General features: G+C 42.2%; 1 protein-coding gene across 1 annotated transcript in view; it reads right to left on the bottom strand.

Moving 5' to 3' along the window:
- Positions 1–13,682, bottom strand: part of LOC110534614 (dynein heavy chain 5, axonemal-like) — a 57,887-nt gene extending 44,205 nt beyond the window's left edge. The window contains exons 1-19 of the mRNA XM_036933650.1: positions 13,650–13,682; positions 10,876–11,010; positions 10,559–10,655; positions 10,219–10,367; positions 9,557–9,775; positions 8,971–9,108; positions 8,595–8,771; positions 8,214–8,327; positions 6,267–6,374; positions 5,856–5,978; positions 5,378–5,593; positions 3,722–3,829; positions 3,529–3,614; positions 3,090–3,411; positions 1,992–2,198; positions 1,540–1,711; positions 1,099–1,244; positions 564–729; positions 106–360 (exon numbers count right to left, since the gene is read on the bottom strand). Of these exons, the coding sequence (XP_036789545.1) occupies positions 106–360; positions 564–729; positions 1,099–1,244; positions 1,540–1,711; positions 1,992–2,198; positions 3,090–3,411; positions 3,529–3,614; positions 3,722–3,829; positions 5,378–5,593; positions 5,856–5,978; positions 6,267–6,374; positions 8,214–8,327; positions 8,595–8,771; positions 8,971–9,108; positions 9,557–9,775; positions 10,219–10,367; positions 10,559–10,655; positions 10,876–11,010; positions 13,650–13,682 (2,971 nt within the window). The remainder of the gene's footprint in view (positions 1–105; positions 361–563; positions 730–1,098; positions 1,245–1,539; positions 1,712–1,991; positions 2,199–3,089; positions 3,412–3,528; positions 3,615–3,721; positions 3,830–5,377; positions 5,594–5,855; positions 5,979–6,266; positions 6,375–8,213; positions 8,328–8,594; positions 8,772–8,970; positions 9,109–9,556; positions 9,776–10,218; positions 10,368–10,558; positions 10,656–10,875; positions 11,011–13,649) is intronic.
- Between the last annotated feature and the right edge of the window lie 649 nt (positions 13,683–14,331).

Below are 14,331 nucleotides of genomic sequence, written 5' to 3' on the forward strand. Positions count from 1 at the left end.
CCACCTTACTCCAACATGGATAGGGTTGAGCTCAAAGGGTGGCACTTTGTGACAACTGCTAATGTAAAAGGGGCTTTATAAATACATTAGATTGATGGAACTTACTCAGGAAGTGCAGTAGTGAGGAGGCGTGGAGGCGTTTGCGGAGGGTCTCCAGGGTGTTGCGTGTGAGCCTCAGCAGGGCGTCCACGTTACGGTGGTTGAAGTGGGACAGAAGCTCTTCAGCCTCCTCCTCCATCACCTCTAGCAGGTCTTTCTTCTTCCTCCTCTTCACCAGGGGAGACGGGGGGCCTGTGATGCTCGCTGCCGTGGTGTTACGAGACAGCAGGTTGATGCGACCCTCTGACTTACCCTCCTCCCCTGGGAAGAGGCATGAACAGACGTGAATATACCTGCATGTACACAGGCACGCACACATTCTCATTTTCAGTCTGTAACAGTCAGTCTTTGTGCACCTGAACAACCATTTTGCTTTCCCTTGTATTTTGCTGACCCTGTTATCACTCTCCGTTTGCGTTTTGCGGCATCATGATTATCACAGTTAAAACTGTAGGTTACAGTACCTTCACTCTCCACTAGGTCCATATTAGTCCTGCTCTCCTCTAGCAGTTCCTCCTCCCCCTCCTTGTTCAGCTCAAACTCCAGCAGCATGTTGATGAGTTCGTTGGTTGCCTCCTCCACCAGGGAACTCTTGGCATGGAGACTCTGAGCTCCCTTTATACACAGCTCCTACCATGACATAACAGAATAAAGTACATTAGCCTATATCAGGGGTAGACAACCCTGTTCCTGGAGTGCTGCAGGTACTGCAGGATTTTGTTCCAACTAGGCACCCCAACCAGGTCGGTTAAATCAAATACATGAAGTACCTGCAACACTCCAGACCCAGGGTTGCTTACCCCTGGTCCTATATGCATAAAGACTGTGTTTCTACTGAACTAGTACTGAACTAAATATACTGTTTTGTCTGGTCAATGTTGTTATCACTGACGATGGGTGACTGTGTTACCATTACAGGCTGCTGATGATGCAATTATTATGCCTAACAAGCATGTATGTGTATAACACATGAGTAATACAGAGGGAATCTTTGTTTACCCTGGTGGTCTGAATGAACTCTTCACAGCTGAAAGGTTCCTCCAGGGGCAGAACCCACAGTGTGGCTCCACTCATCTCCTGCAGCACAGCGTCTATCCTGAACTCCACCAGGTCATTCACTCTGTCCATTAGCAGCTCCAGGTCCGCTGGACACACAGGTTACAGGTCAGAGGTCATGCACAGCACCACGGTGTCACCGGGGGTCACAAGGAAACAGCAGTTACAATCAGCTTTGCCCACTGGGACAGCAGATAACTTTTTCCAATGGGATATTTGACATGAGTTGATCAGGCACAATTAGCTGCGATCAAATGACGTCAAGGTTTCGGTGTACTTACTGTTCTGGTTATTGTGGTGAGATTGTTCTCCTGTTTTATAGTATGGTGCTATGACAGAGCACAGTACAGTGCTGACAATGTTAGATTGGACATGGTTACATACTGAGAGCACTGTTGATGCAGCTGAGGTATTTCTCGATGTTCAGTGAGGTCCAGTTGAGGGAGGTCAGGCCTGGCAGAATGGCTTCGTCTACCTTAGCAACATGAGGCATCACCAGTTGCCCAAAGGCACTCTGGATCTTAGCCCGGACCCTGGCGTTCTCCGTCAGAACCAGCTGTGGATGGGCGTCAGAAACAGAGAAATTAGTAATAACACTACTTAATACCTGCAGTTATAATGTCTTCACCCTTATAATGTCTTCTAATCATCGCATTAAGATTCTCCTGACTAAATACCAGCCCATAGGACTTTCTACTCAATTCAAAATGAATTGAAATGACAGCCCTTGTACTACTGCCATTGAGTGTATGTAAAGCTTTTTAAAGATACAGGATACAGTATCATACTCAATATGTGCCAGTTGATCAAAAGGCATCAAGGAAAACATAGAGTACCTGCAGCTTGTTGTAGTTCTTCTTGAGGGCATCTTGTTTCTGCTGTAAGATGGCTGCAAAGGGAGGAATCTCCAGCCTCATCCTGGTCATGCAGTCTGTCTCCCTAATCTGAGTCAGGATCTGAGGGTCAAAGTTGACAAACAGGTCCCCCGTATCGGGACATTTGACCAGCAAAGAGGCCTGGAGGCCCAGTCTGACCTCCTCGATCTGGGGAGTGGGAAAGAGTGAGATAGAGAAAGAGAGAGAAAGAGAGAGAGAGAGAGAGAGAGAGAGAGAGAGTATAATGGGTGCGTGCTGGTGGCAGGGAAGTCAGGCGCAGGAGAATTGAACTTGGTATAAACAGAGTTGTTTAATCAGTGCTTCACAAAATTCCAAAACCAAAATGACAAAATAATAAAAAGTGGGTACAAAACCCAACACACCATCACATAATACACAAACATACAATCAAACAATCTCCGACCCCAGACATGAGGGGAAACAGAGGGTTAAATACACAACATGTAATTGATGGGATTGGAACCAGGTGTGAAGGAAGACAAGACAAAACCAATGGAAAATGAAAAATGGATCCGTGATGGCTAGAAGGTCGGTGACGTCGACCGCCGAACACCGCCCGAACAAGGAGAGGGACTGGCTTTGGCAGAAGTCGTGACAGAGAGAGATGTAGCGGGAAAGAGAGAGAGAGAAATGGAGAGAGACAGCATGAGTGTGAGAGAGTGAGTGAGAGAGAGTGAGAGAGACCAGAGAGAGGGAGAGAGCAAGCGAGAGAGCGCGAGAGAGAGAGAGAGACGGAGAGAGAGAGCAAGAGAGCGTATGAGTCATATGAGTCATCTACAGTATGTCTGTGGGAAATCAACAAGTCAATCAAAAGTAATATCAGTCTTGCCAACTACGACAGCACAGATCTGGGACCAGGCTACAGATAAGGTACAGATAAGCATTAATAACAGTAACAGTTAACGCTGCTATGCTTCTGGAGTATTGGTCCTGCCAGTACACCAGAGACCGTATCAAGAGTCTCAGAGTAGGAATGCTGATTAAGTTTTGCCTTTAAGATCACAATAAATAAGACAACCAGGAGGGGCCCTGTCTCACCTGCTTCATCCATCCACTGTGGTAGAGCATCTCAAACTCTAGCAGCACTCTGGCCACCCTGTTGTAGTTCCTGATGATGCGTTTGGCCTCGGGTGTAGCCAGCACCCCAGGGGATTCCTGAAACAGATCCATGGGTTCCTGGATCCTCCGGTACAGCTGGCGGGCCCACAGGATCTTACCGGCTACCGGGGGCAGGTCCCGGCCAATGGGGGGATCCATCTTCTGCTTGGTGTAGTTACGGGACACCATCTCTATGTCTCTCCCATAGTTCTGAAGGATCTGCTGGTACTTCTCATCGATGCCCAGGTCTGGGATGCCCAGTCTTAGTGATGTAAGGGGAGATTTTGATATCAAATGAAGAATGAATGAAATGGCTGTTAAATGGACTGAAATTAATTAAAGGTTAGTTTGAAATAGAGGTGGATTGAAATAACGGTACCTTTCACATTTCTTCAGTACATTCAAAGCCCTCTCTGTGTTTTGAATGTTATCGAATGTGTTATCCATGAAGGTCTTCAGCTGATTCTGAAAGCAAATGAACACAACAAACAATTGTGCAAGTAAATTATGAGATTAATCAGAAGTGTTTTGTTATGATTTACCGGTAAGTTTGCTATTAAATGTGGACTTACATGCAAGGCAGCGGTATTTTTACAAAACTCATCATAGTCCTGATCAAAGTCTGTTCTTCTCTGATCAAGGAAACTGTATTGCTTTTTCTTTATGCTCAATACAATGCTCTGAAAATAAAAGGCAGACAGGTTATTTTTCATTATTTCCAAAGCTCTAGAGGCTTTTGATCATTTCTTGTGTCTGTATTCATTCCAACCAAAGCCAAAAGACTGTCAACAACGTTTCCGTTGAATGTTGTGAGACTGTTGGGTTTAATTTAATTTTAATCAGAGTAGTAGGCCACATAATATAGAATGTAGAATGATGATTGACATGCAGCTTCTGGCTGGACACCATCCCTATTTAAAGATCCTCCATCTACAATGGCAGGGATGAACAGCAGTGTATAAAATAGCAGTAATTTCTCCAATGAGCAGCTTACCATGAAATATGTATATCCTGGCTCCTGTGAACAAACTGTCAATCTTCACAAAAGGCCATCAGGACTAAGTAATTAATGGATCAGCTTCTGCTCATTAAAACTAATGCTGTTCAACGCAATCCAATAAATTGAGGACACGTTTTGTGATGAGTAACAAATATGACTTTTTACTTTGTGAAATGGCTCCTGATCATTACAGTCAGGAGTTTAGTTGGCTATATGCTTGATAGAGTTGATGATAAGGCATGTACTGACGGACAAAAACAAGGACAAAAAAAAACTATGTGGCAAAAGTTACCTCCCATGTCCCCTGCATTTCTGCAGTCTGTCCAGCGGAAGCAATAGAAAGAGCAGAACTAACATTACTACAGTTGCAAGGAAAAACATCTAAAAAGGTAACGTGTAAAAAGGTAACGTGTAAAAAGGGTAACATCTAAAAAAGGTAACGAGTAAAAAGTTCAGATGTAAAAAGGTAACGTGTAAAAAGGTAAAATGTAAAAAGGGTAACATGTAAAAAGGTAACGTGTAAAAAGGTAACGTGTAAAAAGGTAACGTGTAAAAAGTTAAGATGTAAAAAGGTAACGTGTAAAAAGGTAACATGTAAAAAGGGTAACGTGTAAAAAGGTAACGTGTAAAAAGTGAACATGTAAAAAGCTAACATCTAAAAAGCTAACGTGTAAAAAGGTAACGTGTAAAAAGGTAACGTCTAAAAAGCTAACATCTAAAAAGCTAACGTCTAAAAAGGTAACATGTAAAACGGTAACGTCTAAAAAGCTAACGTCTAAAAGGCTAACGTCTAAAAAGCTAACGTGTAAAAAGGTAACGTCTAAAAAGGTAGCGTGTAAAAAGCTAACGTCTAAAAAGCTAACGTGTAAAAAGGTAACGTGTAAAAAGGTAACGTGTAAAAAGGTAACGTCTAAAAAGCTAACATCTAAAAAGCTAACGTCTAAAAAGGTAACATGTAAAAAGGTAACGTCTAAAAAGCTAACGTCTAAAAGGCTAACGTCTAAAAAGCTAACGTGTAAAAAGGTCACGTCTAAAAAGGTAACGTGTAAAAAGGCAACGTGTAAAAAGGTAGCATCAAAAAAGGCAACATCTAAAAAGGTAACGTCTAAAAGGTAACGTCTAAAAGGTAACGTCTAAAAATGTAATTGATTTACAAAAATGATTTAAAAAGTTATGTCTAAAAGGGTAACTAACGTCTACAAAGTACTCTAATCTCCAGACTGTGTACCTGAAACGTGGTTGCCATAGTCTCCAGGCCTTCTATCTTGGAGTCCTGTAGGGCTGAGTAGGTAGTGATGGTGCTGAACATGTTGAGGATCTTGTAGATGCGTCGTTGGAACGTCTCAAACTTCCCAAAGATGTACATCTCACTGAAATCAAACTGCCTCTCGGAGGGACTCTGCTCCAGCTTCTTCTTGGTCTTGTGGAAGCACTTCTGGTACTCCTATAATGAGATAGATGGGATCCAGATGAAAAGTAATTGGAGGAGCATGGAAAGGAAGTTATACTGTTAAATAGTTCATTTGTGAGAAGTGTGTAAAGGATGTGACGGTATTACACTAGAGATAATAAATTATTTATAGATTAAAGCTCTAAAGGGCCTGTACTTTCAAAACTGACATTTGTTTGTACCTTGATTTAACACAGTATTTGAAATGATCTGGTTAAAGTGTGTTGAACAAGTACTTGGTATATGAAAGCAGTACCTGGTTTAAGTGGATAGCAGCTTTCAGTTTCTCAGCTACAACACCCTGAGGCTGGTCCCATATGGACGCAGACCCGTTGTTGGTGATGTAAGTCTTACATGCTGTAATCATCTGGTTGGTAACCTAAGACATGGAGATACAGAATAAAAAAGGATACATTTTGCGTGCCTCTCTAATAAGCAACCTCGATGGGATGACTGGTTAACAGGCTTGGAAGGAAAGTAGACAGCACTTCAGCTAACATGAGACCAGGTGGTGAGGCCAAATGCACCATGAACATCAAAGAAGAATTGGCCATATTCATTTCAAAACCCTTCTAATGAGGAAATGTAATACATTTGCCAGCTTTTAGAAGATTTACAGTCACCTAGTCTTCTTGGTGGTTAAATACAGTATCATAGCAATAATGACCTTGACAAACAGGGAGGTGATCTTCTCTGAGGTGTTGTAGTAGCGAGAAATCCTGTGGATCATCCGGATGGCGTTGATCAGGCCTGGAATGGCCTCTACCATCGACACCTGCGTTCATTTAGCATACAATACAATCATACAATGATGAGTTTTCAAATCCATTAAGATCGATATACAGTTGAAGTTGGAAGTTTACATACACCTTAGCCAAATACATTTAAACTCAGTTTTTCACAATTCCTGACATTTAATCAGAGTAAAAATTCCCTGTCTTAGGTCAGTTAGGATCACCACTTTATTTTAAGAATGTGTCAGATTAAATTTATTTCATCACATTCCCAGTGTGTCAGAAGTTTACATACACTCAATTAGTATTTGGTAGCATTGCCTTTAAATTGTTTAACTTGGGACAAACGTTTCGGGTAGCCTTCCACAAGCTTCCCACAATGAGTTGGGTGAATTTTGGCCCACTCTTCCTGACAGACCTGGTGTAACTGAGTCAGGTTTGTAGGCCTCCTTGCTCTCACACGCTTTTTCAGTTCTGCTCACACATTTTCTATAGGATTGAGGTCAGGGCTTTGGGATGGCCTCTTCAATACCTCGACTTTGTTGTTCTTAAGCCATTTTGAGAATGCTTGGGGTCGTTGTCTATTTGTAAGACCCATTTGCGACCAAGCTTTAACTTCCAGACTGATGTCTTGAGATGTTGCTTCAATATATCCACATAATGTTCCTCCCTCATGATGCCATCTATTTTGTGAAGTGCACCAGGCCCTCCTGCAGCAAAGCACCCCCACAACATGATGCTGTCACGCCCGTGCTTCACGGTTGGGATGGTGTTCTTCGGCTTGCAAGCATCACCCTTTTTCCTCCAAACATAACAATGGTCATTGTAGCCAAACAGCTCTATTTTGTTTCATCAGACCAGAGGACATTTCTCCAAAAAGTACAATCTTTGTCCCTATGTGCAGTTGCAAACCGTAGTCTGGCTTTTTTATTGTGGTTTTGGAGCAGTGGCTTCTTCCTTGCTGAGTGGCCTTTCAGGTTATGTCGATATAGGACTCGTTTTACTGTGGATATAGATTATTTTGTACCTGTTTCCTCCAGCATCTTCACAAGGTCCTTTGCTGTTGTTCTGGGATTGATTTGCACTTTTCACAACAAAGTACGTTCATCTCTAGGAGACAGAACGAGTCTCCTTCCTGAGCGGTATGACAGTGGCGTGGTCCCATGGTGTTTATACTTGCGTACTATTGTTTGTACAGATGAACGTGGTACCTTCAGGCGTTTGGAAATTGCTCCCAAGAATGAATCAGACTTGTGGAGGGCTACAATTATTTTTCTGATGTCATGGCTGATATCTTTGGATTTTCCCATGATGTCAAGCAAAGAGACACTGAGTTTGAAGGTAGGCATTGAAATACATCCACAGGTACACCTCCAATTTACTCAAATGATGTGAATTAGCCAATCAGAAGCTTCTAAAGCCATGACATCATTTTATGGAATTTTCCAAGCTGTTTAAAGGCACAGTCAACTTAGTGTATGTAAACTTCTGACCCACTGGAATTGTGATTCAGTGAATTATAAGTGAAATAATCAGTCTGTAAACAATTGTTGGAAAAATGACTTGTTTCATGCACAAAGTAGATGTCATAACCGACTTGCCAAAACTATAGTTTGTTAACAAGAAATTTGTGGAGTGGTTGAAAACGAGTTTTAATAACTCCAACCTAAGTGAATGTAAACTTCCGACTTCAACTGTACATAGTAGACCGGTTTCGCAGATTAAACCTAGTCCTGGACTACAGGGTTTTTAATTGAGAGTGCTTCTTAGTCCAGGATTAGGCATTATCTGTGTCCGGGAAACTGGAAAACTATGTAAATCTGTAGTTAGTAAATCTTAGAGGAAGATATTGAAAACTGTATACAATATTAGTCTCTCACAGGGTCACTGTTGTAGAGCGGGTCACAGAACTTCTCCAGAGTGTAGAGGTACTTCACATTGTCCTTGGCCTCGTTGGCGGAGTCAGTGATCCTGGTGTCCAGCTCTCGCCAGGACTGGTGGGACAGATACAGTCATCAAACATGCACTGTACCTATTCTGCTACAGTTATACAGGAAACACCAACTGAATTCAGGTATGAGAGCCATGTACACTAAGCATAGAGGAGTGCTTTATTTTTATGTTTTAATGTTTTAATGTGACTGACTCCCACGAACGAGTCTCACGTAGCAAAAATCGAAATTGAGATTTTAACATTTTATTAGCAGGCCTTTAACATCTACTCCTGTGTTACGGAGGACAGGGTGTAACAGCTTGCTCACCTTGATGAGTTTTGACTTGGCCATCATGAGAACGCCCAGGACCGCCTTGACATCGGGGCTCTTCAGCTGGTCCAGGAGGTAGTTGAAGCGGGACATGCGTTTCTTCCAGTGGTCCAGCTCGGCCCGCGGCCCCAGGTCATCTGCCTCCTTCCTCAGCTGGTCACTCTCCGCCAGCACCTGGATACAACACAATCACAACTGATTGGGGAATGCAATATCTGTCAATTGTATTAGATGTGGTGGATCTTGATGTAATTTCCCCTGAGTGGATAAATAAAGTTGTATTGTATTTACTATATTGAACACACACCTCCACCCACAATTAAATAGGTCCATGGAGGACAAAGGTGTGCTATTGAGGTTCAATCTATTTTACCCGTTCAATCTGTTTGATCCACACTTTCATACAGGCCTCTATCTTCTCTGTTGCCTCTGCGCTGTTAGCCACAGCAATGTAGTCAGACGGGCCTTTCAGTGTCTTCAGGTCAAATTCGTCACACACTTTTAGATTCACCTAAATGAAACGATTAATGATATCAATTGTATATCCATATATTTGTAATTGCAAAATTACATTTGTTTGTTTTGATAAGCATGTGTGTGTATTTGATTATTTGTTATTTAAATACTTATTTTCTGCATATTTGAGTATTTTCAAATACTGTGGCCTGAATAAACTACATATATTGAAAGTATTTTCATTTTTTTCCCTATAAATAGCATACTTTTTGAAAGTATTTGAAAATACTGATTTCACATACAATTTTCAAATACCTGGGTTAAATACATGGGAGTGTATTTGAGTCAGTGTATTTGAGTTTTCCAAATACATTCCAATATTCAACTACTTGTCTTTTCAAATAAAACACATCTGAATAAGTACTTTGAAATGCATGTGAAAGTAATTAAGATATTTGAAATAGTATTTGAAGCCAGGTCGTTTGAGCTTGCACGTCACCTACCTTCTCCTGCAGGCTCTCCTGCGCCCCGGCCAACACAGACACAAAGCTGTCCAGTGAGCTGATGAAGTTCTGTTTAACTGACTGGGCCTGTGGGCTGGCCAGCTCTCCCCAGCCATGGTCCATCTTCTTCAGGCTGGGTATGAAGATCTCAGACAGCAGCTGCTCCACACTTTTAAGCAAGCCTACCTCTGTGGTGTCCAGCATGTTGAAATTCACCTCCTACCAGGGCCATAGAACTTTAGATAGACATGACCACACAGTAGGCCAGGGGATGACACCATTTTAGAAGCAAAGATTAGGCTGACGTGTCATACTGTTACTAATATTGTTTGCCTGAATGCAAGGGTAAATAGTGTTATGAATGATAAGAGCATTGTTATACGAACATTGTTTAAGCCCTTAGACATCTAAATATTGATAAAATGTATAATGCCAACTATGTGTTGGATCAGGGTTCTCCAACCCAGTTCCTGGAAAGCTACCATCCAGTAGGTTTTCAATCCATCCCCAGTTGTAACTAACCTAATTCAGGCCATCAACCAGCTAACTATTAGATTCAGGTGTGCTAGATTAGGGTTGGAGTGAAAACCTAAAGGACGGTAGCTCGCCAGGAACAGGGTTGGAGAGCCTTGTGTTGGTAAGATAGTAAGGTGGAGACTCACCCTGTGCACATTCTCAGAGGTGATAGCCTTGGAGGGGTTGGCTCTTGTGAAGAACACACAGACACCAGTCAGAGCCACATCTTTGCCCTCAGTGACAAACACCTTGGCCTTCTTACTCCGGTTGGGGGCCAAGACAGCTGCTGCTGCTGCTGCTGCTGCTGCTAGGGAGACAAACAAAGCAGTTACCCAATACCCACTATATCATCTTTATGACAGGAAGAAGGGTAAGATACATGAATCTAACTGTTCGCAAGATTCAACCTCTTTGAGCTGTAACTCTACTATTAACTGTGTTATTACTCTGCTATTATTATATTCCCCTTTTATTTCCCTTTATTGCCAATCATCTCACCTGCTTCAGCTGGCTCCACATCCTGATAGTAGAACATGATATGAGGAAGTCCCTGAGCCACAAAGAACTGCTCCATGCGCTCAATCTATGGGAGACAGGTTCATCACAATCACCGTTCCCACAATTAATTTACTTTTACTTGATTCAATCGCTTTTGCACAAGTTATTACAATACAGGTAGTCTTGAAATGTAGAAACAAATGTTGCATCCGCAAGCAGTGGCCAGCTACTCAACAGTCTGTCACAAGGGACCACAGTACAGGGGATTGACGGAGGTGGAGCGGTGATGAAGTGTTATGCCCTACCTGAGTTCCCTCCAGAATGGCATCCTCCACGTCAGCCTTCTCCAGGCCCAGGCAGGAAGCCACGATGCTGAGGACGTAGTCATGTCTGCCATCCAGCTGAGCTCGCTTAGCCTCACGCTCCTCTTTCAGCTTTTGCTGCAAACAGAGAGACAGAGAGAGGCATCATCAAGTCAACCCCAGTACAGACTCAAACTGGACGGATTGCTTCGACAAGAGGCGGAACCAAATTCTGATTAATATTTCAGCCCGGAAACAATTCAAGTAATTCAAATCATAATGAATGCATACAACAGAGTCATTCACACATACTTTGAATGCAACAATCTCGCTGTTAGATATGAGATAGGATTGAGGCTCCCTTTTGCTCCTTCTAGACTTTGAGTCAGCCATTGTTCAAAAGGTTCACAGAATGACAATCACTTTCACATGTCAGCCAAGACAGCAGAATTCAGGATACTTGCAGACTCCATTGAAGAAATATCAGAAACAAATATTCAATATATACTGCAGCTTTGTTATTAACAGTAAAATCCATGAAAAAACTGAAAAAACAGCAAAACCCCACACAAAGAAGTGAAAATGAAAGTGATAGCCTATTCCTTCATGGAAATCTCTTGAACTGTGATCTCTGATAAAAACATTTTCCATATACTGTAGACTTTTTAGCTATGCCTCTTTCTCTGTCTTCTATACCACTCCTACCCACTAGCTATCCACAGGTTATATACAGTGAAACGTCCAGACAGTAGCACAAACAGCACAGATAGAACCTTAACATCCCACTCTGGCTAGGCTATAACACTACCCTGGACAGCCCAGTGGCTGGGGGCCTCATGTTAAAGAAGACAGAGAATAGAGATAGTAAAATCTACTACAATGAGTTGCTTGGTGGTGCTGCTAGGTAACGGCAGGAAAAAGGCAAACCAATAAATTAAGCCGACTTTGTGTTGTATTTTGTGGGCCGGTTGCAGACGCTTTCAAACTCTGGTTTTATTTTCCCCATTGACAGTCTGGAATTTAGCCTGTGTTGTCTGGAGAAGTGTTTCGCTCTAAGTTAAGCTACCTTTTACTTGTAAGGGTCTAATTTGAGATATAGGCCCTTTGGGTTCAGCACATTGCAACTTAACAACAAAGCATTTTATAGCTACTGGCTAGACCATTTACCGGCAGAGCAAGAATACTAAGCACACTTAAGCTTTTCCTGCATTTCTTTATATCTACACTGGCATGTTACTATTTGGCAAACACTATACATTTTCCCCTAAGAATCCATTTGATGCCATGGATAAAGTGTGGTCACATTCAGACTGTTATTCATGCCAAGCCGGCTCACTGGTCTATCTCTATTGCACTTTAAAGACGTTAAGGCCAAGTCTGAGTCACATTTACTATGGCTTATTTTATAACCCCAATGGATTAGTCCAATTAAAAGATAGCTCCACATGAGTTTCATCCAGGTATCTGGTGGGAGTAGGAGAAGGCTGTGGAAGAAGATAGCAGAAGAAGATGGATAAAGATTTACAGCATGCATCAGATCAGAGGCAGCACCCAGCAGTCAACAAGCCTGGACACGAAAGACCAAACAAAGCTATTGACCTATTGGACAAACACTAGCCCCAGACTGCATCCTAAATGCAACCCTACTCCCTATATGGTGCACTTCTTGGTCTCTGGTCAAAAGTAGTGCACGATGTAGGGAAAAGGGTGCCAATAGACGAAGCATGTGCAACGCAGGCCAGCCAGTACAATACTGATTCACCACACTGCCTGAACAGAACCACTGGAGGAAATACATGCTTATATAAGCTAGCCAAGACAAGGGTTGCTGGGAGACACACACATCACACCTGCTCCCTGAGCTGGCAGTGATTCCAGTCCAAGACTTTCATGATGAGCAAGCAGCCACCTCAGGCTTCAGACTACAGAGAAGAGCTACAGCACACCGAGCATAAAGCACCAAGCACCAAGCGTACACAATGGCAGCCTCAACTGCCTGCAAGCTTTCAGCTCAGATAAGAACTGAATGGCTTGAATGAAAATATCCTGACCAAACAAATCAAGAAATACTTCAGAAAGAAAAGGACTAACAGCTTCCCACTTATTGTGGGAAGCTTGTGGAAGGCTACTCGAAACGCTTGACCCAAGTTAAACAATTTAAAGGCAATGCTACCAAATACTAATTGAGTGTATGTAAACTTCTGACCCACTGGGAATGTGGTGAAAGAAATACAAGCTGAAATAAACCATTCTCTCTACTATTATTCTGACATTTCACATTCTCAAAATAAAGTGGTGATCCTAACTGACCTAAGACTGGGACTTTTTACTCTGATTAAATGTTAGGAATTGTGAAAAACTGAGATTAACAGTTGAAGTCGGAAGTTTACATACACCTTAGCCAAGTGCATTTTTTTAAAAAAGTATGTTCTTCCCTTCAGGATTTACTCAAGTAAAAGTACAGTACACATTCCTAAAAGAAAACTACTCAAGTACTGTAACGTGTTACTTGTAGTGTGTTACTACCCACCTCTGTATTTTTATGAATCCCCAATACTGTAAAATCCATACCTCTTATTGATAATTTATAGTTGGGCAACATAGCCTACAGGCTGAACCTCTATCTACACAATGGTCTGGTAAACAGTCCAGGAGACTGTTATTGTATTTAAGATAAATACAATTGAAAGCATTCATGATGAAATGCACGATTTGGTCACAGATTGGGACCAGGGTGTAGCCTAAGTAACGTCATGTAACAGAACTGTGTAGCTTACCTTGTTTTGATAGTCAGGTTTAAAGTGAAGCATCGCCACTCTCAACACAGCAACCTATTCAAGGAATCCACCCTCTTAATTGACATTAATTAATGAGAACACAGACAAGAATTCCAGTGCATGAACTGCAGAACAAGCACTGCCAGTGACCAGCATCTTATTTTCCAGCCCAAAGGTTACTGTCTGAAATTATAATATTGTTTTCTCTTCAGACAGAAGCTTGCTAACTAGATAGTGTAGTATTGCGTGACCACCTTCCGGCTAGGTAATGATCAAAAGCAGTGCTATCGCCTTACCAATGTCAACAACGGGGCTGGGGGCTGAATGGGTCATTGTTATACAGTAGAGGCTACTCTTACAGACAGTGACAGACATGTCTCACCTGGACAGGTATAAAAGAGCCCTGTGGTCCAATTACTTGAGGAAGGGATTGACCAACAGAGAATGGATGGTGTTAAAGACCAATACACAATACTAGGCCTCGACCTATGTTGTGGAACTCGGGTTAGGCCTAGTTCAATCCAACCAAGGAACACAGTGACTTCTTAATAAAAGCCATTCACCAGTATACATGTTGTACGCATGTTGTACTTAAAACTAGAAAGGAATAACACTAATGTAAAGTGGTGAAAAGTGGAGTGAGATGAAAGTGCCAGGAGCTGATGATTAATATGACATAGCC

This window comes from Oncorhynchus mykiss, chromosome 2, assembly GCF_013265735.2.
Source record: "Oncorhynchus mykiss isolate Arlee chromosome 2, USDA_OmykA_1.1, whole genome shotgun sequence".
Taxonomy (NCBI): Eukaryota; Metazoa; Chordata; class Actinopteri; order Salmoniformes; family Salmonidae; genus Oncorhynchus; species Oncorhynchus mykiss.